At 37.6% G+C, this 27,568-nt stretch overlaps 1 protein-coding gene and 1 pseudogene across 7 annotated transcripts in view; one reads left to right on the plus strand and one right to left on the minus strand.

Annotated features, from left to right (window-relative positions):
* Positions 1 to 4,725: 4,725 nt before the first annotated feature.
* LOC112968362 lies at positions 4,726 to 5,685 on the minus strand (annotated as a pseudogene).
* Positions 5,686 to 10,489: 4,804 nt separating this feature from the next.
* The window catches only part of SMCHD1 (structural maintenance of chromosomes flexible hinge domain containing 1), a 77,609-nt gene continuing 60,530 nt past the window's right edge, over positions 10,490 to 27,568 (plus strand). For 4 of the 7 annotated variants that reach the window (XR_003254335.1, XM_026070554.1, XM_026070557.1 and 1 more), the window contains exons 1-9: positions 11,634 to 11,711; positions 12,668 to 12,743; positions 13,216 to 13,377; positions 21,910 to 21,992; positions 22,085 to 22,215; positions 24,155 to 24,269; positions 24,404 to 24,523; positions 24,970 to 25,136; positions 27,330 to 27,423. Coding sequence is in view for 6 of the 7 variants with exons in the window: in XM_026070554.1 (XP_025926339.1) it covers positions 11,649 to 11,711; positions 12,668 to 12,743; positions 13,216 to 13,377; positions 21,910 to 21,992; positions 22,085 to 22,215; positions 24,155 to 24,269; positions 24,404 to 24,523; positions 24,970 to 25,136; positions 27,330 to 27,423 (1,011 nt within the window). In the remaining variant the exon portion in view is untranslated. Of the gene's footprint in view, positions 10,579 to 11,105; positions 11,157 to 11,633; positions 11,712 to 12,667; positions 12,744 to 13,215; positions 13,378 to 21,909; positions 21,993 to 22,084; positions 22,216 to 22,995; positions 23,182 to 24,154; positions 24,270 to 24,403; positions 24,524 to 24,969; positions 25,137 to 27,329; positions 27,424 to 27,568 lie in introns of those variants that run through there. The other 3 variants (XM_026070555.1, XM_026070556.1, XM_026070560.1) reach the window with 3 other exon arrangements.

The following is a 27,568-nucleotide window of genomic DNA, read 5'->3' on the forward strand; positions in this document are numbered from 1 at the left end:
GCAGCCGGGCCGGAGCGAGCCTCTCTCCTTCTGCTGTCCAAGGTGTCGGAAATAAGCACTGCCTGTTTCCTGTCATGAGATGTGTAACCCTCCGTCTGAAGGCCGTAATGGTGGCAGCGGCTCAAATAGTTTTCATACTTTGTCGTCTTTGCTGTCTCGTGTGTCTTTTAGTTCTCCTTTCCTTTTATTACACAAAATGTGAATTTATTCTCTCTCCAAAATTCTTGGAGGTGGAGATTTCTTTTCTACATGCATGCTGTTTACTTGACTTTGAAATGGACTTACGACTCTTGCCTATCATACCAGTAGGCATCGCCCATTTTCTGTCATACTTTTGTTTACCGAGGGAGTAACAAATGCCATAAATCTATTAGCTGCCTGTGTATCTTTTTATATCATGAGGCACACAGGAAAATCAGCTGTAAATTACGCACTAATTTAATTTGATAAAGCATTCTATTTTAGTTCCTTCATCCAGTGTAGTTTGCACTTTGTTCTCTAGGCTATACATTCTTGGAGAAAATTGTCTAGTTTGTTCTACGTCTGGATAGTGTTTAATATAATGGTCTCTTACTGTGATGGAAGCTTTGAATTGTCAATGTCAACAGGAATGCCTGTCATACATGTCTAGCTCCTCCTTGCATAATTCTGTTATTGCAGTTTTCAAAAGGGTATATTCATTTAGAGGTGCTGATGTGTATTATTATTTAATGTACTAACACTACTCAACTTGGTTATCAAGTGTTGGCACATACCTTTTATCTAATTAGTGTGCCTAAAGTTCATAAGTTCAGAAAGAAAGAAGTAGCTGAATGAAATAAAGAAATTGATACTCTTTATGTGACATAACATCCTGAAAAGTTAGGCAGCGAAATGGATTCATGGTGTTCTAAGAACTGAATTAAAAATAGGTGGTCCTTTTGTACATAAAGTATACAATAAGATTGTGGCTACCCAATTTACCACTCAAATGTACAGAATCCCCTTTTTTTCTCCTTTTTAATGGAGCATCATTGTAGGGTTCCTATCTCCTATGAGTACCTTCAGTAATATTAAATGATTTCTTCTGAGAATATAGCAGTCTTAATGGGTCCCCTCTCTTTTCCCCATCACAACTGTATTGGGTGACCTTCTAGAATTGCAAGGATACTTCATATTTTCAGTGTTCAGGGCAAATGTGTTGATGATGTTTAACCCATCTTTTTTGTTAATTTTTGTAATTAATGGACTGGGTGGGGTTRACACTAATTTGCAACTTCTTATGGACAAAAGAAGCCTTTCTTTTCCTTGCTCATTGTATGCTGCATGCTCCAGTGACTTCTGTTTCCGTGCAACTCCACGGAGTTCAGTAGTTCACAGAGCTTTTGGTATATCTGTAGTCTTATATAGAAATAAATCATCATTATCACATGTGACAAATCTTGGAGACAGACAACTTCTGAGTTTTCTTATCTCAGAAAATGTATCAGCATTGTGGATTCAGTACTTTGATGTCATTAGGCAGACCGCTCAGATGTGCAACATTGTGTTTGAAAAGTCTGGCATGGTAAAGCAGAACTTGGTGTGTTTGGGTTTGATGTCCGTGAAACAAAAGTCAAGCAGAAGTCTTTACCATGTCAACACCCTAATCCTTATCGACTACCCTGGTGACCATTTTGAGGTGTTGAAATCTTAAGGATAATGCAGTTGGAGCTCTTAAAAACCTGTGCAACAAGAATCTCAAATGATCATTCTCTTGGAGAAAGGGCTTCTCGTAATAAATGTGTTGGCTCTCTGAGTTCAGAGTTGCCTTCATCACAGCTAATTTCAGTGTAGTGACTCTTTATTCATTGCAGCTTTCATTATCTTATGTATGGGACATCCAACTCCAAATGCCTGTCAGCATGTTTAGGCAGATTGTTTGACATGATCAGCAATGCTGGTACAGTGAAAACTTTCAGGCTGAGGTTCAGGAATTATGATGTCTGATTTATGGCACAGTAATAGAGTATGGGAAGTTCTTGTAAGACTTGGCATCTCAGTGTTTCTGAGTATTTTGCACTGTGTATGTGTTTCTCCAAGTGTTTTACTCCGAAGTGCAATATTTCTGGAATCTTGAAAGTTGCAACTACTATTTACAAGAAAAAGATGATGATTGGATTCACATGACTGAGGCACTTTCCCCAGTTTATGGTGCTGAAAACTTACCAGGGAAGTGATGAAAGTTCAGAAATAAATGTTTAGTTGATATTCAAAACAACTCAAAGCTTGCTTAAGAGGAGAGAGAAGCAGAATGTCATATTCACTTCTCTCCAGTTAAAGTTAATTAGAGACCAGCTGAGTGCTTGATCGGGCAAATACAGTGTATCTAGCAATGTTGGTTTCCAGGGTTACCCTGTCAAGTGAGTAGCTCAACCTCAGTACAGGCTCTGCTTTAAATTTACTTTGGCCGTTTGTCACGCAGTTGAATTATTCTACTGTAGCAGCTAAGGTACACATGCATTTTTCAGACTGCCAGCTGGGTTGTGGGAGTGATAATGTCTGACAAAGGTGTCAGAAATCTATTAAGCTGTTGGAACTATTTCTGCTGTGAATGTCTTTCTATGGCATTAGAGAACTCCTTTGGATGTAGCTGGACAAACTGGAGTTAAGAGAATGGTAATCTTGAAAAATAGTAAGATTAAACCTGACTGCAACTTTTGAGGTTCCTGAGTTGAAAATAATTGAATGCCTGAAGGCATGGTCTTAGGCTGCTGTTTCCTAAGGCTTCTTACACTTTTTTCATAGTATGAAGAGAAGGTAAGTATGGAGAGAAGGTGTTGCAAAATAATCGATTTTTCCAGATAAGAGGTTCGGTCAGTGTGAGTTGGGTTAAGGATTTGATTCATTTCCTCTCAATCTGTTGTCATATAAAATATTTCTGCTTTGTTATTAAAATGTTCTTTGTTCAGTTTTGAAACTTTTTGTCACCTCATGAATGCTTGTTGTCACCTCATGAATTTTGTTACTGTTCCCTAAAGACAAGCTAATACATGACAATGCGGTTGGATGTGACTTTATATACAAATAAATCATATTGAGTGTAAAAATGATTTTAAAAAAAATCATATAAAGGAGGACTGCTGCAAATAGGCTTCATTCTTCTTCCTTGTGATCAATCCTAGAGCGGAAACTTCATAATTAAAAATGATCTGCTAGCTTGATTGTTCCATTTGAGCACTGTGAAACACATGTGGACAATCTTGTAATTTCAGTCCCCAGAACCATGAGGTTTTGAGGTGTTCTGATTTTTTTGGAGTATAGTTTGAAAATATTTTACTGCAGTGAGAGGAATGAAGATAAGCTCTGTTTGTGGCTAATGGCAATCCCTGATCCCTGCTCAAGTTGTCTAGCTACACAGTGAAGTTTGAACACCTCAGTTTGGTGTTAAACTACTTGGAATATTTCCAAGGGCTGAGAGAGGTCACAATGTGTTTTAAGCAACAAGTTATCTGTGTTGAAAATGCACAGAGGCTTTGCTACGTGTACAAGGGTATTTGAGAGGCTTTGGAATGAAGTACCAGTATAGCTAATGGTACTAAAGCTAGTGTCACTACTTAAATACGAAGTGAATGCATTTATAAATGCTTCTTTAAATCTTCTGAAACTTTTTTCATTGTAGTGACCCCATGATTTGAAGAAATGTGCACCTGCACAGAAAGCAGTAATTTAAGTAAATACTTGAAATTAAGACACCCCAATAAACCAAAGTATTTTGCTTTTAATCATTTGTCAGGTCTTTTGCTGAACTGCCCATTGTATCTGTCCCTTCTGCCTAATTTTAAGCAGATTCTTCTCTCAGTCCACTGAAATGAATTCCAGTGTTTCGACATGTTAAGAGGCAAAAAGGATATTCATTAAAAATGTGGGGAAGAAGAAATACAGTCATGGTGGAAACTCAAGAAATAAGTTTAATTTTTGTGCATATCTGCTTGTTAATGGCTAATAAATTATGTTAATGAAATTATTTATGATCAGGTGACTGAATATTAGGTGAATAAATATTAGGAACTTCAGCTATTTGTATCACCTAATGATAACTGTTAAAGGCATTTAAAGGTATTTGGATACCTTACGAAGCTACTATTCCAATAAATTTGCTCAGTACAATACTTCACTTTTTAATGATAAAATCTATCCATCTTGCAATAATTATATTTTTTGTATTATAAAACCTGTGTTCATTTACTTACTTGTCAAGATTCTTTAATCAGGAACTCACAGAATTGCAGAGTAGTTGAGGCTGGAAGCACCTCTGGAGATGGCCTAGTGCAACCTCCCTGCTAAAAGCAAGGTCAGCTAGAGCAGGTTGCCCAGGGCTACGTCCACTTGGTTTTTGAGTATGTCCAAGGATGGAGACTCCACAACCCCTCTGGGCAACTTGTTCCAGTGTTATCACCCTCACAGTAAAAAAAAGTTTTTTCTTATATTTAGACAGAATTCCCTGTGTTTCAATTTGTGCCCATTACCTCATGTCCTGTCACTGGGCACCACTGAGAAGAGTCTGACTCCATCTTCTTTACTCCCCTCATCAAATTTTTATACACATTGATAAGACCCCTCCTGACCCTTCTCTTCTCCAGGCTAAACAGTCCCAGCTCTCTCAGCCTGTCCTTGTATGAGAGATGCTCCAGTTCCTTAATCACYTTCGTGGCCCTTTGCTGGTCTTGCTTCAGTAAGTTCATGTCTGTCTTGTACTGGGGAGCCGAAAAAATTAAAAAAAAAGAAAAACACAAAGCCATAGTAGTTGGGGCTGAAGCACAAGGTGTTGATGATGTCCCCCCTGTCAAGGGTGTACAGGTGCTAATCTTCATTCAGGTCCCAAAACATGGCCTGGCTGTCCTTGCTGCCAGAGGCACCCATTGGGTGAGACAGTCACTGTGTTGAGGTAACCCACGTGCCTGATGTGGTTAGTCTTCAATTTGCAGTTAGCCAAGTTCCAAACCTTCACCAGCTTGTCCCAGCTGCAGGAGAGATGATGGGGTGGCTGTTGTTTGGGGAGAAGTGCACAGATGACCCTCAGTCTGCGTGGCTCTTGTCCCGCACCATGCACTTGCAGACGTGCAAGGTCTTCCAGAGCTTGATGGTCTTGTCCCTGAAGCCTGAGATGATCTGGCAGTTGTCAGACAAGAAGACCATGCTTAGCACATCCTTAGTCTGGCCCACAAAGCAGTGGGTGGTGGTGCCTGTGATGAGGTTCCAGAGATGCAGGGTGCTGTCCTAGAAGTCTGAGAGAGCAAGCTGCCTATCAGAAAAGATAACCACATTGCTGACAAAGCGTGAGCGGCCACACAGGGCTTGCTGCAGGATCCCATAGTTGCTCTTATCTTGAGTCAGATTTCACATCATGATGGTTTTGTCATGTGAGGCAGAGAAGATCCTGTCCAGGAACTGCAGGGTGGTGGCAATCTGCATCACCCAGCCATCATGGCCTTTCAGGGTGCCACACAGGGTCATCTGCTCTGACATGTGGCATCAGGACTGGAGGATGGCAGCGAATTCGGTGGAGGCTCTGGCCTGGTCTCGTCTAGCTGTGTGGAGAGAGAGAGAAGAAGGAGAAAAAAGCAACCAAAATAAATATTGTTTAAACATGCCATACATACCCAAAACAAGTTTTTCCTGGGGCGGGAAGTAAGTTGGAGATACTCTAAGGCACTTTTAAGATGCAATAGCCAACATTCACACTGAGTTTTTTTCGAATGGTATCGTATTGGTATTTCAGTCTTCACCGAAATGCTGTGTGTAGCATCTTCCTTTCTGTTACTCCTATTTTAGTGGAAAGAAGGGTGTAGTTTGCGTATCTGTGTGCATTCTGGTACATTATTAAAATGTACGTGTTGACTGATTTGGAAGAATATGTGGTTTTTAAGTTCTTGCTCAGATTTGAGTAATGGTGATATAGAAAGATGCAGAGTCTCAGCATTCCTTTAGCATTAGTTATCCAGGGGCAACTTCCTGGATGTAACAAAGTATTTTTGCATTCCAGAGGTGGTTTCCAAATTGCTTGTTACTTTAACACATGATGCCGTACAATGTATTTTCATGGTGGAAGCTGTATGGAATTGATGTTAAATCTTTGGTTGATAACRCCATTCATTAATATTCGTGATTGTGCTTTTACAGACAATTGCTTGTGAATTTCTGATGAAAGTTCCTGTGTTTGTCTAGGCTCTGAACAAGTCTATTAATGACAGCATGCTCTCTGCATCAATTTTAGGGTCCCCAGCTTCTTTTAGCTCGTTAAAGCACTAATGAATATGCAAATCTTGAAAAGACACATAGGTTAGCTTGCTGGACAGGATTTCTTAGATTTGTATATGCAACCATAGAGAACTTYTGCCATGTAGCTTCCCTCTCTTCACTTTCTCTTTGTTTTCCCATAAGCTTATAAAAACTTTACTGGATCTTGTGATATGTAACAATGTTCTTAATGTTTTTATTGAACTATCTGCTTTGCTTCTTAACATCTTTATTGATATCTCCTTGTAAATATTTATAACTGTATCAGTAAGTTTCTCTATTTTCAGAAATTCAAATAATGCAAAGTACAGGGCACTTAAAGTTCTGCAAATTTAGTCTTGCGTAATTCTTTCTTTGAATTGGGGTCACTGTTAATAAGGATGGCTGGAGGATGTTTCAGAACACTAATGTCCATTGCTGGGTTTTGCCTGTAGTCTTTTTTTCAAGTGACCGTCTGCCTAGAAAATATGAGCTACTGGGTATTCCTGTATTTCTGTAATATACAGCTTCTTGATTTGAGCTCCAGCTAGCATGCTTAGAAATAATTTTTATCTGTTTCAAATGCAACTGCTTTTCTAGAGACCTTTAGAACCTTATCTTTCTGTTGGTGTCCAAAGATGTTTTATGTTTCTTTTGTGATATTAGAATTTGAGTGAGCTTGCCTGAAGATGATTCTTATCATACTTGCTCCACTACCCTGTGTGTTCTTATCATCATCATCATCATCTATTGGGACTAGCTGACGTGTCAGCGTACTGGAAAAGTTTATCTGGTTAGCACTCTTATGGGTTATATACAGTTGTTCTCAAGTACTTCTAGCAAGGGCTTAGTCTCCACTTAATCTGTTAATATCCTACGATTTGTATCTGCTAATTTGTATGAATGAACTTAATATTATTTAGTTGTATGAACAATTGAGAGACATGATAAAAATGCCTCAGTATCCAGTAAGCACTACTGAAAGACAGTTCCCAGTTTGAAAACAAATCTGTGGTTTGAGAATAAAATCCTCTTCCTTAATTATAGTTCCATCAGTTTGTTGATCTAGTAAGCTTCTTCCAATTTGAACTGATAATTCTCTTTTTAACATGGCATAGAACAGGATAGCTACCTGGTAGATGTGTATCTTTCAGGTAATAAATTAAACAGCATGGAGCATTCAGTTGATTGTATGCAAAGTTACAGAAGGCTGCATGCCTTGTAGAGTTTGCATGTGACATTTAGGCCCCCTTTTTAGGTTCCTGAACAAATCCTAGCAAAGGATCCACTGAACCAATATGAAGTGTTCAAAGCAAAGCTATGTTTCTTTTTATTCTGCTAGATAGCTGAGGTGCACTTATAAATAAAAAAAAGTTTTATGAAAATGGGTAGCTATAAAGGACCGTATTGAAATGCCCTTGCCAGATTTCATTACAATTAACCAATGCAGTTCAATTGCCCTTTAAGAGAACATCTTATTTAACATCAGCAATACAGTTCTATTAGCCAGAAAATTATTCCTGGGCTAAATGCCACTTTGTGGAACATGACTGAATGACTGGGCTGTTATGTCGCTGTTATCCCTTGGCTACATCACTAAGCTGCGAGGCCAGCTTTTCACATTGTTCTCATGCATCTGCCCATTGGAAATGTTTACCGTAGGAGACAGACAATTTTAAAGGTATGAAAGTTGCTTGTTGTGGGAAAGTTGCTTTCAGAACTTGTATACTCTTTCTGTAGCCTTTCTTAAAAGATTTTTATGCCACTTAATTCTATAACACATATTAAAGCTATGAAAGAAAATAACTAATTTACAGTGCCACTGATAATGGATCTTTTGTTGCTGGGGAGTTGGTACTGGACAAGTAGCATATACTGCCTTGGTTCACTAAAACAAGATTCCTGTTTGTGCTGGAAAAATTTGAGTTGCAAGTGGAGAAGTATCATCTTCTGTAAAGATACTGTAGTTTTGGTTTCAATGTTTTATGTCTGTCATGTGTGACACTGTCTTGTTCCTTTAGTTTGAAAAAAATAGCACCAACAATGATTATTTTATATTTTGCAGTGTTAGTTAATAGACTGGAGAGCCACTGGAAGCAGACCAGTGATTGTGTATTTACAGCATGTTATTCCTCCTTCACTTACCACTTCAAGTCTACCCATGTTATTGAGCCATGTTAGCATACATGCAAAGTTTAAGATTTAGTTGTTGAACACCTTTTCCAAGGCAGATGGTAAATCTAGAGGCAAAATCTAGGATGACTTCTTCATGTTAAATGTTCTAGTTTGCTTAGTAGCCAGATAAGCTTCACAGTGCGTGTCGTTGACGTCAGATCAAATAGCAGCCACATTTGCTGTGGGCGCTTATGAGCTCACACGTGAGGAAAAATTAAACCAAGGCCTGGTTGAAGGAGTTTTAGTTGCTAGTGAATTGAACCTTGGTTCAGTTATAAAGGTTTGAGAGATCACAACTCATTCACAGTTTCATGTATCTCACCTGTGAATTGCTCTGGTGAAAGCTTCTTGGATGTCTGGCATTCTTCCTTCAGTTGTTCCAAACTAATCTTTTAACATTAAATTAGTTTCATGTCATAAGTATCTGCCAACAAATTGAGCTCCATTAGCTTTATTTATTTATTATGAAACATGTGCAGTGTTCCAGATTGAGCCTCCAGTTTGTAAAGGATACACTTCTTTTGCTTGAATAAAGACAGCTTTTTGGCTTCTGTATGATTTCATAGATATAACAACTGACTTCCTGTTTCAGGAAAAACAGTCTTAACTCAGGGGATTTTACTTAATTTAACTTATTACAATTAACACAAACTTTTGATTACTGATTTGGGTATGGGGGAGAGGGGAGGGAAAACAATTAACAAACAGTCAAGGAAAACACCTTTCCTCCCTCTTCCCCAGGCTCAGCTTCTGTCAAACACCTCTCCTCCCCACTTCTTAGTCTAAACTTCCCTTGTATTCACCATGCCTTATGCTCAGTCCATCCCAATTCATCTGGTGAAGCAACAGGTGGCGGTTGGGGTTGTGCACTTAACAGTTTCTTTCTGCCACTCCTCTGTGCTTCCTGTTCATTTTCCTCTGCTCCATCATGGGCCACCCACAGGTCACAGCCCCTTCAGGGGTGTCTTTGCTATGGGGTGGAGTGCCTCCTTCCAAGAGTGCATCTCCAGCCGTGTCCCCAGGGATGCCTTCTTCTGTGTGTCTCCTCTGTTTCCCCTCACGTTTCCTGCATTTCTTCCACTTAGTGGCCACTGCTCGCTCTTAATATATATTTGAGCAGAGGTGCCATGTTTTCCTCTGCCAAGTTGAGGTTTTGGCACACAGCGGGTTGTTTTTATTGGTTTCTGAGCCAGCTGCAGCTGGCTGTGAGTGGCACAGGGCAATACATGGCCGCATCCCACAAAGGTCACCTCTGCCACTCCCTGCTACTGAAACCCTGCAGTTTATGCTCAATACACCTCTGAGCATAGTTATCATCTGTGGCTTAGCAAACAATTCAAGTGGTTCTTTGTCAGCAGTTCTTCACCCCGCCACTCCATAACTACTCAGAATCTGGTTCATTGATCTTAATCTTCTACACTCTTTAGCTGTTTTTGTTGTTGTTGTTTTTTGGGGGGGGKTTTGTATGCATGTAGTTGCAGAACCTTGTTATACAACTGAAATCACACAATCCAATCATTTTATCAAGACTGGGGACCTTTTTGTTCAGGATTTTTGTAGTATTTTGATTTTTGCACATGCATGTACTGATCATATGTAACCAACAGTTCATTAATCCTTGTTTTTTCACATGTCCACTTCTCTTTTTACAGAAAAAAAAATATATATATATATATAATTATTTTTGCCTAGATTGGAGCTTGTCTCTGTGTTTTCCCTGTTTTCCCAAAACCTTTTTCTTTCATGTCCCCAAAGAAAGCATTCTGCCTAGCTATTTTGATGCAGTAACTTCCAACACTTTTTCATGGCAAACATGCAGGGGTGTTTCTGACTGTAGTGATTCTATTGTACTCTTCAAGATTTTGGTGATGTAAAAAGCTAGATTGTGATTGTGAGTCTTGACAATTTATGAATAATCAATAAATTTACAATCTGAACACAGATTAGGTTGTCACTTGAATCTTCTGAAGTTAAGAAGTGGATGCATCTTCTGTGTTTATTTGAAAAAAGGCAGGCATAATACCCAGCTGAAAGGAGCTCAGCAGCGAAATCTGAACATTAAAGATACCGTGACATGTCTCTTACATGCTGGAGTCTTAGAGAGAAATGAAACTTCTGACCAAACACTGTTTAACAGAATCAAATGACACACCATCAACTGTTCAAGTAAAATATCCAATAGGTTCTTTTTTATTCAGGGATGAGCACCTCATGCTCCTGAAGACTGTGCCCATATAATGGGACAGCTACACAATCACTACACCACTGCTTGGCATAGTGGGAAGAGACAGGGGTTGGGATAGCCAAGATTGTGGGGTAGAGGGAAGGAAGAAGTACAACAAATTAAGACTTATAAGTGAAACTTTCCAATTGAGAATTTTGATCTTAAATTGGCCAAAGTTTACAAAGGATATAGCCTCTTACATTCCCATGTAGACAAGAAAAACAGGTTATCTGCAGTTAAGAGTGCCAAACTTAGTCCATGATCCTGCCTAGTAACTTATCTTATGTGAATGACAACCATTTGGAGTTAAGCAGAAAGGAGCTGCTGCCAGGAGATAGTCATGTAGGGCTCACCCAGGAAATGCAAGTGTAGCTCTGCCCTTGAGGCTGTTACCAAGAGTTGAGTTGAAGCCCTCTCGTGGAATGGAGGGAGGACAGAAAGGAGGAGGCTGCTCCTACGGAGTAAGCAGGCTGCTGTCTTGGGCATGCAGTACACCATCCTGCTTACCTGCTGCCTGAAAGTAAATACTGCACYTTTCATAAGGCTGTGAGAGCAGAAAAGCTTTGGGGAGGTAGCAAAAACAGGGAAGCTAGAATTTTACCTGGGAGAAAAAGATCCTTGTCTATGCTTTCCAATTTCAGACTTTCCAGTTCGAGTATTCTGTATTAACCTTCAACAGCACAGTAGTGTATTAGTTTTGTATTATCCATATTTTTATTTGCTTGTTTTCCTTCCTCTGAGCACTTTTTTCCCCTGCGCAGGTTTGCCATGTGAAAATTTATGTAATATGAGAGGTTACATTGAAGTGATCTATACAAAGGAAAGTTCAAAAGTAATAATTATTCCAGACTCTTAACTCTGAACATCAGTCTCTTGACGTCATTTCCATTTGTTTCACTTGCGACAAATAGTATGAATAATTTGGCAACATGCATTGAGATATTTTGCCAATGGATACTAACCATATCTTTMATGTAGTAGCAACCAGGAAGATTGAAAGCAGACATCTCTAATGAAACCTAAGCAGAATTTAAAAACGTCTTTGAGTCTGAGCACTAGGAATAGAAAGAAAGAGGTATGGGAAATGAGAGGAAGCTGATACATGGAATGTGAGGGCTTTGGGAGAAGATTCTGGCTAAGAGTGCAGAAAGCACCTATTGGAAATACTAGCTGCAGGATTGAAAGAGTAGATTAAACTAAACAGGACCAGGGTTGACATTACTTTGAACTTAAGTTTCAAAGATTTGGAAAAGCAGGAGAAAATATGGATATTTGGATTTTTATTTTCAGAGATGAATGTTGGAGGTCAGGGTGCAGAAATTAGGGCAAACAAGAATGTAGAGGCATACAAATCTATATAGAAAGTTTCTGCAGAACAGTAGAAGGAAGACTGCTTATAAAACTTGAGAACTATAGGCCTAAGCTATAGAAACRTACTGAGTTTGGAGATAGCAAGAGGCAAAGGTTGTTTAGGTTTGGAAGATACTTGGGTAAAAGAATATTCTAAAAGCAATCCAGTTTTACTATATATGATATATCTGGAGAACAAAGAGCCACTCACTCGTTCAACGTAAGGAGAGTTTTTAATGTGTATCAAACTTTAAGGATTGTTTGGTCAGCTTAATGCCTTAAGAGAGTGCAGTAAAATATAGGCTACCCTCTAGGTCATGACCACTGCTGTTGTGGTTGCACAGTCTAAAATAGAGCTGTTCAGATCTCATTCTTCAGTCTTCAAGGTGGTTACCTGTAAGACAGTTCCTCCTTCATAAAACTTCCTGTTCCATAGAAATTTTTTAAGCAGGCAAGAAAACAAAGTACTCTGGTACGGACAGTTTTGGCTAAGTTAAGAAAGCAAATAAAGTCAAGTTCYGGGATTAAACTGACTGTGTTCTATTTCTAAGGTAATACAGGAAAATTATTTGGTCACTTTTCAGTAGTTTGTGGCAAAGTAAATAGACCACTATTCGTTCTCATTTATCTGGATATTTTATGGAATAGTTGCTCATAATTGAATCTCCTTCAATTTTGTAGGCATTTGGCATAGCTTCTGATGAAAACTTTGTTATCACCACAACAAACAGGAAAGAGATTACAGAAGACAACTTCAGTAAGTATCATAGATGGTGAAATAAATTACAGCTATCCCATATTGATTGTAAATATCCCATGTTCATTGTTTCTATTCTATTCTATTACATGCAGTAATTAAATGGAAGTACAAATCCCATAATACTTTGTCAAGAATTGTGACAAAACTGACTTGCACAGAAAACTTTAACAACTGCTAGTTAGTATGATGTCAGTTATGCAAAGTAATTTTTTGCCTTCCATCACAAATTTCTGTAAATAATGGGACAAATTGATATATAAATAGCAGTCACGTGAGAGAACTTGCTTTATTAAGATTGGAAATGTGAAAAGATTTTAAACTAAATGTTGTTCCCAGAAGGTTGAGTAGTCAGTGCCTAAGAAAATACAGAGATTACCTGAGGTTGTAACTGTACTTGTTTTGAGAACAAAAGCTGACTGTAACGATGAAGGGTCTTTACATGATATACTTTGTTTCATCTTCACTGTAGGTGAACTTGTTCAAGATGGAGTTACTTTGTATCTGTTACAGTCAGTTGATCAAACGCTACTTTCAGCAACAAAGGAACGAATTGACTTCCTGCCACACTATGATACTCTTGTCAAAAGTGGCATGTATGAGTATTATGCCAGTGAAGGGCAAAATCCTTTGCGTAAGTATTTGCCAAAAAATCTTGCATAAATGATGATTATATGAATATAATGTAATTATGAATAATTTGTTTTAATTGCAGCAGGTAAAAAAAACTTAACTGTAAAATAAAAAATTTTGTTCTTTAAACACATTATTTTCTTAAAAGTGACTCAAAATTGCCATGTAAGATTCCACATTTACAGAGGTACTTCCTCAAATACTTTTGTAAGAACTTTGGATATTTTAGAAGAAACAAGACTTTGGTCTTAATGGTAGCCTTGTGGATGTCATCAAGACAGGTCAGCATTAGTGTCATCAGGTTTTTATATCTCCTGTGCTTACAATAATCTTGTACACAAAACTCTTGTGTACCAACTTGATGAACAGCTTTTATATGAGCTAGCATAGAATTTTGTCTGCTATTCCACCTGTAGTGGAATACACAGGAATACAAAAGACCGGATACTTAACCTACCAATGAGAGCAAGTATTTCTTTAAAAAGATGCTTTTAGTTTTTATTTAATTGGTATATTAAATGTGTAACTAGTGTTTTTTATTAGTTTTCTGATTTGTTTTCTGATTTGTTTTATTGAAAAATTAATTTCCTTGTATAGCTTTTCAGAAAATTCTGTCTGTACCTATGATCACTTTTTAAGTATGTATATCCTAGGTACTGCATACTCAAAATTGTCCAGAAAAAACACAAACATTGAGACTCAAGCGCTAAACATTGATCCTGTTTCCACAGGGATTTCTGTACCATAACAATCTCACCAGTGCCTTTAAACAGCAGTCGTTTATAATCTTTAAGTACCATTTTATTTTTGCCCCTCTTGGTCTCTTTTTGCCCATTTGTTGCCTGCCCTCCTACCCTCACCCTAAAAAAGACAGTTTTAGTGTTTGAGGCACTGTGACCAAACTGTAAGTGTACTTTGAACAACAATGTGTTTGACTCCCTGTGCACAACAATTGCTGTATTAGACCACACCAAGCATTCTGCCTAGCTCTGTTTTTTTTGTTCCTACCAGCAGCCAATAGGAAATACCTGAGAATATGAGAACAGAAGAGCCATGTAAAGATACTTACAGCAGAGCTGATTCAGGGACTTCTGAGTTCGTCTGTGGATTTTTGTTTTACATGAACTTGTCCAGCTACTTTTCGAACCATATAAAATTTAAGCTTCCACAGTGTTTCGTGGTATTAAGCCCYCAGCTTAATTGCATGTCATGTGAAGCATCATTTTCTTTTCTATGCTTTGAACCAGCTACCTGCCTTTTTCACCTCTTGACCCTACTTTGTACGCTGGGAGAGATGATAAAGCGTCATTTGTTATTCGCGTTTTCTTGCCAATCATGGATCTTAGTTTTTCATTTTTCCAGGCTGGTACATTCTGTTCTGCTTAGTTAAGGCTCTTGTTTTTACTTTGTGAACAAAATGAATAAAACCCAAGTATAGCAGCACAAATTAGCCTGTGTCCCTTGTCTGTGCAAAATTTGTTAAATTTTGCTTGATGCTTCTGTCCCTCTACTTCAGCTCAAGGCTTTTGCAAAGGAAAAGACCAAGTACTGTTTCATTACCTTGTGGCTCTGAACTGATGGCTGAACCTGACAGTGCTGAAGATGACAACCTATATATGATAATCATTGCCTGGAGTAGCCATCCAAGGGCTTTTCAGGGAAAGGTTGGGAAATCTTGTAGATGTGAAACTGTTATATAGCATCCTAAAATAGTTTGGGTCAGAAAGGATCTCTAGAGGTCATGTAGTCTAGCCCCTGCTCAAAGCAAGGCCAGTTAGATCACATTGCTGAGGGACTTGTCCAGTTGAGGTTTTGAACATCTCCAAGGATAGAAATTCCAGAACCTGTTTGGGCAATCAGTTCCAGTATTTGACCACTGTCATGGTTTAAAAAAAAAAAAAAAACTTATATCTGATGAATTTTCCATGTTCCAGCTGTCCATTGCCTCTTTTCCTATCTCCGTGCACCTCTGAAAAGCATCTGGCTTCATCTTCTTTATATCCTCCCATCAGGTAGTTGCAATAAGATCTCCCTTAGATTTTTCTTATTAAGCCTGAACTGTCCCTGTTCTCCCCGCCTTTCCTTGCATGCCATGTGCTCCAGCCCCCTGATTGTCTGGGGGCGTCCTCTAGATCACTTCAGTATTTCAGTGTCTTTTCGGGGAAGCCAAAACTGGACACTATTTCCAATGCAGTCTCACAAGCACTAAATAGAGAAGTGGCTACACTTATTAATACAGCCCTGCATGTTGTTGGCTGCCTTAGCCACAAGGGCACGCTGCTGACTCATGTTCAACTTGATGTCCACCAGGACCCTCAGAGTATTTTTCTGAAAGCTTCTTTAAACCCAGTCGGTACTGTTGCATGGGCTTATTGCATCTCTAGTGCAGGACTTTCCATTTGCCTTTGTTGAATTTAATGAGGTTCTTTTCAGCCCATTTTTTCCAGTCTGTGAAGGTCCTTCTGAGTGGTAGCCCTGCCTTCCAGTATATTGACCACTCTCCCATATTTGGTTTTAGCCCTGAACTTAWTGAGAGTGCAGTCCAGCTCAACACCTAGGCTGTTAATAGAGACGTTAGTGTTATTGGTCCCACTATGGATCCCTGAGGGACACTGCTAGTATCTGGCTGCCAGCTGGAACTTCATAGTGCTGATCACAACTTCTTGAGTCTGGTGGCTCAGCCAATTTTCTACCCACTTTATCACGTTCACTTATCTAGCAATTTGGCTATAACGTTACTAGGGGAGACCATGTCAAAGACCTTGCTAAGGTATATAGCATCCATTGCTCTCCTCTTGTCCACAGAGCCATTCATCTCATTATAGCAAACAAGTGGATTGATCAGACATGATTCACCCTTGGTAAAGCTATACTTGCTGTTCCCAGTCACCTTGTACTTCATGTGCTCAGAAATGACTCCTGAGAGGATCTACTCCATAACCTTTCTAGAGACTGTGGTTAGGCTTACCAGCCTGTGCTTCCCTGGATCCTTCTTCTTGCCCTTCTTAAAGAAGATATAGGCTTTTTCCAGTCATCAGAAAGCTCCCCTAGTTGCCAAAGATGATAGAGAATGGTCTTGTAATGGCACTAGCCAGCTCCTCTAGTGCCCTCTGGTGCATCTCATCTGTTCACATAGGCTTACCTGTCTGCTCCCTGACTGTGTCTTCCTCTACTATGGGTGTTCCCACACACTGTGCTAGTAGGTGTAGAGACTTGGGAGAGTGGAGGGCAAACCTTGCAAGTGAAGACCAAGGAAAAAAAGGATATCGAGTACCTTGGCCTTTTCCATGCCTTTTGTCTCAGGTCCTCTGCCACATTGATCAGCAGACCCATGTTTATTGTAGCCTTCCTTTTGCTACCAATATACTTACAGAAGCCCCTCTTACTGCCTTTCACATACCTCACTAGTTCCAACTCCATAAGAGCATTGGCTTTCCAAACTCCATCCCTGCACATTTGAGCAATGTCTCTGTATTCCTCCCAGGTAGCCTGTCCTCACTTCCTCCTATCAGCATTAGAGCTCAGTCAGGAGTTTGTTATTCATCTGCACTAGCCTTCTGCCATGCTTGCTTGACTTTCTGCACGTTGGAATGGACTGTTGTTGTGSTTTGAGGAGGTTGTCCTTGCAGACCAACCAGCTGTCATGAGCCATCCAGGGCAGTCTTCAATGGGACCCTGCCAGGCAGATTCCTTATATCCCCAGATCTGCTCTCCTGAAGCCCAGGGCTGTAATTCTACTATTTATCTTGATCACTTCTCTTGGGATTTTAAACTCTACAGTCTTACAGTCATTGCAGCAAAGGCTGCATGCCACCTTTTCATCTTTGACAGTTTTTTCCAAGTTTGTGAATAACAGAACCAGTAGAGCATGTCCCCTGTTCATCTTGATGATCATCTGTATCAAGAATTTATCACTCCAGAGGTCTCCTGGATTACTTACTATATTTCCCTGCCAGCAGATATTGGGATGATTAAGGTCCCTCAGCCAGGGCCTGTGACCAAGACTCTTCCTCCAGYTGTCTAAAAAAGGCTTCATGTTGGTCAGCCCTCTGAACCTTACCCATGAGGTCTTGACTGACTGGTATACAACTGTCAGAGAGAACATAGAGCAGAGAAAATGTCACAGCGTTAGGGCCTTTTGTGTCCTACAACATCTGCACTTATTGATAAACACTATGTTTCTATGGAGGCTACATTTACAAATACAGGTTCTGTAGAGCTAGATTAATACAAGATACCAGCCATAACAACAAACAGTCCTCTCTCTCTTCCTTCAAAGGCTTCTCTCTACAGTTGACACTTTCTTAAAATTTTGTCCAGAAGAAGAGGCCAGACCATCGCTGGTTCCCCTTTTGGTCTGAATTTCTTGACTTTCATTCTGTCTAATGCACAGTATGTAGTACCCCTTTGAAAGGCAAAATAGGACATTACTCAAAATGTTAGGCTCTCTGCATAATCATGATCACAGACATATGAACTGATCAGGTGATACCATATATCCAAAGTTAGGGAGGGGAAGAAGCAGTTGATGTTTGTTAGTTTTCCCATGAACTGAGTTGCTCAAGATGATAGGCGGCTACCATCAAGTTTGACTTATGTGCAGTGTGTATCAGCTCTTTTCTAACCCCTGGCAAAACTGAAGAATGGGATTGGGAGAAATAATTGTATTTTGCCATGGCCTGTTGTTTGCTTTGGTCAAAAAACTTTCTTTTCTTGTTTTAGAAATACAATACGAGTAGTGAGATAGTTCAGAAATTTCTAAGCTATTAAAAATGCTTACCAAGGGCAAGAATTTAGGAATAGGAGAACAACATATAGAAGGGGTCTAAAGTAAAGGAGAGAAAATAGCAACGGTATAGATCAACAAGTACTGTGGATGGATTAGGGTGGATTGTATCTGTCAAACTTGCGTTCTCCTTTTCTTTATATGCCAGTTTTTTCTTCACTCTACTTTGGAGGTTATTTATGCCGTGGTGTTGTCAACAGTGGGGCTGTTTCTTTGCAGTGCAGTATATAGCTGGACTAACTTGTCAGAAGTCATACTTCCTCATCATATTCATGCCAGGGTGATAGATCTTAAAGCTGACCAGGAGTAGCTGAAAATGAATTGCTATGCAAAATCATACCACTAGCTTTTGTGGCACGTTTTAGTGAAATGCTCTGTGGCTTATTGGGAGCTACATATTATGGATGCTAAAGCTATTCTGAGGTAGATGGCTAACATCTTATCTTAGGTTCCTCTGACCTCTAGCTGCTTGACTTGTCTGCTAATTTCACCTGTCATATGTTTTTAATGACAAATGTTCTATATTGTTTCTTTTTTCACTTACCATGTTGAATTCAAGGGGCTCTGAAGTTATTCCTTGTTTTAAGTTGTATTTTTCCATATATATTTCATGATTAAGGAGATCAGAACAGAAAAAAGAAAAAAAACAATAGAATGAGATACTTCTCTGTTGTGATTCTGTCAGTGTTGAATTATTGTTTTATGGAATTAAAAAATAAATCAAGTACTTATAGTAGCATTTGAATAACAGGTTTGTGCATTAAATGCAAGATGATGCATGGTCATCAAATCCTGCAAGAACATTTCTTTTATTTTCTGTTTTTTTACATCTAGAAGACAAATTTTAATTAAGTTTTTTTGTTTAGAAATATATTGTATGTTTACAGAATTATGGTTGTTTTTATTTGTTTTTAGCAAAATTTTAAATTCATGAAAATCTAGAAATAGAGTTAGTGTATACTGATGATTGTAACTTCCATCATAAAGAAATTTTTCAAGTATATACATAACACTAGCTCTGCATTCTAATGAACAGCACTGCARTCAAACAATTGGGCAAAAGGAACTGTTAAATTTCATAAAATCTTTTTGAATGTGAAGTCATTCAATACTGCACTTTCTGTAAGTGCTAAAACTGCTTGCACTTTCTATAAGTGATCACCTAATTCATAGCAACCACTCATCTCCAGTCTAAATGCTGATCATTCCCTAGGTAAGAAAGCCTCGTTACCCCTCTTTTGACAGGCCTCAGAATACTACTACAAAATGAGAAAGGATGCATGCATGCATATGTTTAGTCTTCCTTTGGTTACAGACATAGGTGATCTCTTCCCCTTCTTCCTCCTTTTGTTTCTTCATAAGGGACATTTCCCACTTTCACTGCCTCTCATTATAATCACTTCCCTGCTGTACTGATTCCGTCAATCCCTGCATCATTCTGTACACCTTTTCTTAATAATGAATGAAGTATGTGTAAAAATCCTGTCAACTGTCATCTGATTCAAAAGGATGGTGTAAAAGTGCATTGCATAAAGCTAACAAAGTGCGTAACTCCACTGATAACTTCTCATATTATCCAGAAATTTTGTAACAAGTCATCCATCCACATGTGAAAATACTGCATTTTACAGTATGGTCTGAATGTTGAATATAGCAGCATCTTTGGCAGAGACTTACTGTGTTCCAGAAGTATTGAAACAGAAGGAAAGTGCATCCACGAGAGAGGGAAAGACTTTGACCATGCCTGTCAATGTCTGTGGGCCTAGCTGTCAAAGTTTCTTGACTGCTTGCTGTAGTTAAAAACTTCCTGAAATTCTGTTTGGGTCCATCTGGCAGTCACTCATCATCAGCATACATTTGCTGTTTTCTCTCCCCTAATAGTATTGCCCAAAGACCTAAAGAATGTTTATTCATGGATCAGAGACTGATTTAGGCATAGGTTCTCAACACTGTCTTTTCAAAGTTCACTGATTTCTTAAGTAAACTTTCTGGAAGTGTTTCCTCTACCATCTTATTGCTAAAACTGCTTGCTAGTGTTTTATATCGTTATTATCGCTAGAAGAGAGGGAGCAAGCTTCAGGCATTTGTGAGGGACTTTTCACATACATCATTTCACAAAGTGGTATGAAGAGTTCAAGCAAAATTCATCTCAAAGTTAAATTATTAGTTATAATTTAGTTAGAAAGTAGATGGTCTAATTTCTGTTTAAGTCAATGCTTTATCTTTTCTGTACTCTGCAACTTATAGGTGACACAGGGAAAAAAAGGATTCACACTCTGGATGCACTACATCCATTCATATTACTACCACAGTAACCCTTAAAATGGTCCAGAAGTTCTGGTACTACTTTTGGTCCTAGTTCTCCAATCCTAAAGCCAGTTGTCAAGTTTACGAAAAAGATAAATTATAGTTCTCATTCTGTTATGATGTTACTGGTGTATTTTTTTTCTAACTTGTTTCTAATCTTTGCTCTTTGAAACCATAGTGAAGTCATTTATGATATTCTGAAAAATGCCAGTATTTAAAATTCATAAAATAGTTATATTAAACTGTCTACTTTCATTTAGTATATACTAAATTGCTGTTAGAGCAGATACCAGTTTTGAGTGTGCTGCAGCTGATACTCTGTATTCATATCATCTCTAAGGATATGCCTGAGCAGTTTCATGTATTGACATCCATACTTTACAAGGAAGTGCCATTTTTCTTTGCTATGTAATAGTAAGAATAGATCTCATGAGAGATGCTTGGCTATTAGGTTGTTTCTTGTTAGCATTGAAGAGGATTGCAAGGAAACTGAAAACTATTTTTAAACTTCATAAAGGAGTGAGAGAAGGTGCCAAATGCTTGAGTGGTGTTGTAAGATACTCACAGTCAAGAGATTAAGTTTGCATGTATGAAGTTTATGGCCAGTGTAATCCACACTGCAACACTCTGAAGAACCATGTAAATTGTAGGGATAAAGCTTTCTTATCAGAATGAATTGTTTATTCTATTCCCTAGGGCTGATCAATCAGAGTAAATTAATCAGAACTTCATGTTTTTTTTTCCAGATTGATGCTGTTTTCCTAAATTAAATTTAATTTTTCACAAATATTAGGTACTAAGGGCTCCAAGTATTAATATTTAGAAAAAACAGCTTGTGCAATTAATTTGGATTACTATCTCTGTTGTGTATTGCACTGTATCTGACAGAACTACAGTTGTATTTAACATTCACTAAATTCTTTAGCCATTTTTGCAATTTTCTTTGTGTTTTTGTAAACAAATAGCTTTCACTTTTGAAAATCTGCTCAGTTTTTTTTTTTTTTCAAATAATTCATTCTTTCCTCAGTATCTTCTCAAATAAAAGTTGGGGTTTTTTGCATGCTTTGGACTTTCATATGTATCCTACAAAGGCATTCCTAATCATTACACTGAATCTAAAGAAGCAGAAAAGATAAGTTTACCTTGTATTAAGGAGCCTGTTAGTGTTCTTGGGTTCCAGTAATTGCATTCTCTTGTCAGCAGATAGGCAAGAGAATCAGAGATGAAACAAATCATAAAATACACATATGAAAGTTTTTTTTAAATCACCGTTAAATAACTTTGATCATTCTGACAGTGCTTACCTCTTGTCCATTGCAGTTTAGGCAGTGTATTATCCTGTGTGCACGGGAAAAATTACTGCAAGTGTGTGTCTGTTTTCTAAGTGTTATCCTTTGAGACCAAGATCTTCATAGGGTTCTTTTTCTTTAATTTCTTTAGCATTTGCCCTTGCTGAGTTGATTGACAATTCTCTGTCAGCTACGTCCCGAAATACTGGTATTCGGAGCATACAGATAAAGTTGGTAAGATAGAAATATTATACTTTTTCAGATGCAGTTTTGAATATATATATATATTTTTGGTACTCCTTGCTTTTTGTCTTTTCCCCAAACAGTTATTTGATGACTCCCAAGGAAAACCAGCAGTTGCTGTGATTGATAATGGAAGAGGAATGACTTCTAAACAGCTTAACAACTGGGCTGTGTATAGATTGTCAAAGTTTACAAGACAAGGTGACTTCGAGAGGTTAGAAAGTTTTAATCATTTTTACAACAAAACTGAAAAATTAGCAAACTGTAAAAATGTTCATAGAAGCTTCCATTCATTTCATTTCAAGACACATCTCCCTAACAACACTTAGCTCTAAAGTTGTCATTCTATTATTGCATATTGCACACATAAACACACTTTCTGTAGGCAGGAAATTGAGAAGCTTCATAATACAAAAATGACCATCTAATACTATGATACTTTGAGAGCGTGACACTGAAAGTTGTTGTACACTCGATAGTAGTAAATACAGAGAAGGAAAATGGGAGAATTTTTTTTATTCTCACAGCCTTTCCTAAGCTGTCTTGTCTTGTACTTGCCTACATACAGTTAGGAGCATTCTGTGTTCTGTAGSTTTTCATGGTGTGTTCATATTACCTGAATACCTTTCAGTAGCCCATTAAGCAATGCATTCAGTGTCTGTCATGCTACTGTTTCCCCAAGGGAATGATGCATACCAAGTTTTGGTTTAGGTTTTTCTTTTYGTCTTCTAACTTAATGAGGTGCATTATAATTCAGAATTATACCTGAAGATGTTTGTGTTTATTGAAGAATGTTAAGTGAAAGAAATGCRTTTTGCTTTTAAAGCAGAAGGTAGAGTTTTATGGTGGTTCTTGGTGCTTATAAGAATTCATTTTACAGTTATGCATCTGCTCCAAAGAGATCTGCAACCTGCACAGCCAGACTTAACCTTACTGTAGAAAATCCCAGAGGAGCGAAGTTGTGTACAGTTATCGACCTTTAGTCACTTTGTAAATACCTTAAACCTAGGATGCTAAATTTGAAGATCAAGATCATAGGATAAGTAAATTATGATTGAAGCTATGAGAAGCTAGTGTAAAATGTAATGGGGCAGTATAAATTAATAATACAGCTGAGGAGATTTTTCTGTATTGGATCCATCTCCAAATACAGTGATCAATGTCTATCAGGCAAGTGGAGGTAAGTATATAAAAAGTTTTTCTGGGTCATCTTACCCAGTCAGATGTAAGGAAGTATTCCTTTCTGAAACTGCTGTAGGTGAATTTAGTAACAGTAGGTATGTATAGTGTTTTTAAGCTACAGGTTCAAACTGTGGATTGATAACATTCAATGGGAGCATAGCTGTAAATTATACCAGGTTAGCTATCTACACTGTGTTTTCATTTGGGAGTGCTATAATTGAAAAATGGATCTGTTTGGATCCATTGGATCCAAATGGATCTATTACTTGGTTACATTAGATAAGACTGCTAATCTGTCAAAGCTGATTCAAAAGATATGGAATTTAAGTGGTGATGGCATTTGTAGCTGTATCTCCAAGACTGCATTTAAAAAAATTATGACTCATTTTAACTCAAAATTGTTTCTATGAAAGCATGATGTCATAAAGAAGCAGGCTTGCTTCATAATCTTTTTATTTGCAGAAGCTTCACAGTTAATATCTTACCACAGTCAAAGGAGAACACTGATGGATTTGCCTTTTACCTTCTACTGTTTAATCTTGCTTATARTTCCTGTTACCATGGTACTTACCACATACACCTATTGTGCATGTCCCTATTGCAGTATTTACACTGAAAAATTCTCTCTGTTGTTATAGGCAGTTTCTGTTTGTAGCAAATTACCCTCGCCAAATCTTTTCTCCTCTTTCATCTGAACTTCACCATAAAAAATTGYGTATATAGATGGTAATAAGCAAAAGAGTGATTCAGATAAGTTACATGTATATGGCTGAATAAGTTTTGGTGTGCCAGAAAGACCGAAAACGTACAYTGAGAATTTTAGGCACATAAGTTTTAATCCAGGTCTTAAATAAAACATATCTGAATAAAGTGATTGCAAGAAGTGTTTAATAAAAATTGTTTACATGTGGGGTTTCTTTTTTAATGAAATTTGTCTTGAGAAAAGTTATTAAAGCCACTTTTACTCTCAGTGATCATTCCGGATATGTGCGCCCTTTGCCAGTGCCTCGTAGCTTAAATAGTGATATCTCATATTTTGGAGTTGGAGGCAAACAAGCAGTGTTCTTCGTTGGACAGTCTGCCAGAGTAAGTAGATGTCAATCTTTATTTTAAAACATTTTTACTCTTATTATCCTAGTTCACATCATTAGATTGTTGTACTGTTATGTTCATTTGAACTCTTATTTTGATTTTAAATATTTTTTCTGTAATATGAACAGATGATAAGCAAACCTGCAGATTCTCAGGATGTTCACGAACTTGTCCTTTCTAAAGAGGATTTTGAAAAGAAGGAGAAAAACAAAGAAGCAATATATAGTGGATACATTAGAAACAGAAAGGTAAAATAGCCTTTATGCTTTCTCTTTTTTAATTGAAAGTTTTTTCCAGGTTAACATGATTTTACTATGTAATATTCCTGTAATACTCTATTCAAGAAATCCACACCAGAAAAAAATGATCTTGGATACATAGTTGTTACGTTTGATGAATGAGGACATGAATCACATAATGCCACATTAAACATGATTTAATGCATTTCTAGACTGAATATTTCAAACTCTATAATGAGAGTGAGTTGAAAATGAACTGGATCAAGGATGTCAGATTCTGACAGTTAACTGACTTTAATTTGGAAGCTTTTATACGAAGCATTAATCCTTTGTGATATTTAGCATCATTTGTTCTGCATTCTTTTTTCATTCTGTTTTTTAATCCCTTTCAAAACTGAAGGGAGTTCAGAAAATCAGTTTACATTCCTACTCTTATTATTTTACTCTTTTTGTAGCCATCTGACTCTACTCACATCACAAGTGACGATGAAAGATTTCTTCATAATCTAATACTAGAAGAAAGGGATAAAGAGAGTTTCACAGCAGTTGTCATTACAGGTGTACAACCAGATCATATGCAGTACTTGAAAAACTATTTTCATCTTTGGACAAGGCAGCTGGCGTAAGTTTGTGCTTTGTATTTGATTTAAAAGTGAACTACTGACAAAGTCAGATTATTATGAGTTACTTGTTTTTTGTAATTCATCTTTGGCTTTATTCCTATTAAGGCTGTAGATATATGTATTATGCTGATATCCCAATTAGGCTTTTTAGGTAAGTGGGGTTTTTTTGAAACTAGCACAAGTGTATGGGTCCCCAGTCCAAACAAAGATGTTTACAAACATCAGTATCAGTTTCACTTGACAGTTGATACTTAATTATTAATTAGATTATTAATAAATGTAGCCACCAGTTATTAATWATTAATATATTAACAATATAGCCATAACTAAATAAATTAGTGAATTAATTATTAATAATTAGTGTCACTATTAATTATTAATAGCATGATAAGCTATTACTCTTAAGGTTGTGCTCCCAACCTTGGCATCTTCCTTTGTGTTCATAGTTTTAAAAAACTCTGCTTCTTCATTCTAGTTTAAGAGGGAGAATAATGTATGAAACTGTCCACTCAGTGTTCCAGTAGTTTCATCAATGGGCCTGCAGGGCTTGGAGATATCTGTGGATCATGTAGTCTTATCTTTTAGAATGGTAGATCTATCTGTGAATGTAAAGAACTATGAAATCATAGCCCAGTTTTGAAATCTAGCAAACCCTAGATACCTTAATATATTGAAACTTCATTCGCTGTTCTATGTAAGCATGATGTGGCTGAACCCCCTTTTAACAATATGAAAATTTAGGGGTACATCTACATTGACAAATAACTTGGCTCCCCCATTAGCTTCCAGGTGCTACTCTCCTGATGACCCACACTTATGTGTGTGTTAGTTCTTTCTAGGGGTCTCTTGGATTGATAGAACTGCTTCTATTTGAGATGAGACTCAGGTGCAATTTTTCAAGTAGGTGCCCAGTAAATATTAGGGCAAATCTAGTCAGGTTTAGCTTCCCCTATGTTACACAATTCTGCAGCATTATTTCAGCTGGCCTTGTTCCCTCAAACATCTCCACACACCGTCATGCCTTGCCTTCTGTCCCACATGCGTTGTCTCAGTTTCATTTTGCTCTAATGGGCTACAGCATAGTCCTCATATTATTTCAGATGCTATGAAATAGAGGAGGGGGGAAGAACACCCAAAATAATTGTGTCTTGAGGCCATGAGAATACCTCTTCAGGTCTGGAGATATAGGCAAAATGTTATGTGTTTTGGACATACCAATCTGCTCTCAAGTTCCGAGCAGTGAGAGAATGAGGAACCTTGGTCTGGGAATCAAGATTTCTTCTTGGGGTGTATTTAGTGGGATGGATGTCTGAAGCAAAGAGATTATAAACACTTGCAGATACATTTAATTTCCTTCATGCAGTCAGTTCCATTGACTTGTATAACATTTTTTTTCTGCAAACCACCACCTTGAAGTTTAAGGTGTCTTTTAATTAATAATTAAGTCTGTAAGGACTCAACTCTGAAGTTAGAAGAWTTGGCTAGTTTGCTGAAAGTATGAACTGAAGGGAATTATTGAAGTTTCTCAGTTTCCCCAAACTTCAGATCTCTGGGAAAAGAATTCATTTAGCTGATAGTGGGGGTTTGGGGAATTTCTGAAATGGAGGCAAGTGCCATGAGAAAATAACAATTACAAGAAGGAAGACGTTTCTACTTTGCAGGTCATATCCATGGCTTTGCTGCCTATATTGAACTGGGCTTTTTTTTTTTTTTTTKTAAATAATATAAGGGTAGTGATTATTTCTTAAACACTTCTATTACTTTTCAGATGATCAATACAAAGTTGGTACCAGAATCAGAATCTGGGTTGGTTTTTTTTTGCTCTAGTTTTTTAATCTCTAAAGTGCAAAACAGTTTACATCTGTAGCCACTTAATAATAATTTTTTTATTTGCTTATGTATAACCATCAAATTTGTAACGTGCTTAGTTACTGTATCCAAAAATTGACCCTAGCAATGAATGTGTGTGAAGGAGATGAGTTGAAAGGAGAGAATCACTCACTCCCTTTTAATCTCTTTTCTGTACCACATATACATGTTGTCATGGAGTTGAATTAACTTATAACAATGCAATGAACCAGTTATATTTTAATGAGAAATATGATTTTACTTAGTTTTTTTTAAAAAAATAGAATGTTCAATTTTTTAATTTCCATTTTTGAGATTTATTTTTTATTTAAAATATATTTCAGACATATCTATCACTATTATATCCATGGACCAAAAGGAAATGAAACTAATGCTGTAGTGAAAGATGTAGGCCCTTTCAACAACATTGACATTCAGGTAGGAGGTTTTATATCTATCAGTTAAAACTCTTCTTTCATGACAGTTTATTCCATATTGTGCCTGTTTTTTTTTAATTATGCAGTTTGCTCTGCTGCAGCATTTTAAGAGGTATGTAATTTTTTTTTTTAAATAATGTTATTTA

The sequence above is a fragment of the Apteryx rowi genome, unplaced genomic scaffold (genome assembly GCF_003343035.1).
Source record: "Apteryx rowi isolate R43461 unplaced genomic scaffold, aptRow1 scaffold_312, whole genome shotgun sequence".
NCBI classification, from domain to species: Eukaryota; Metazoa; Chordata; class Aves; order Apterygiformes; family Apterygidae; genus Apteryx; species Apteryx rowi.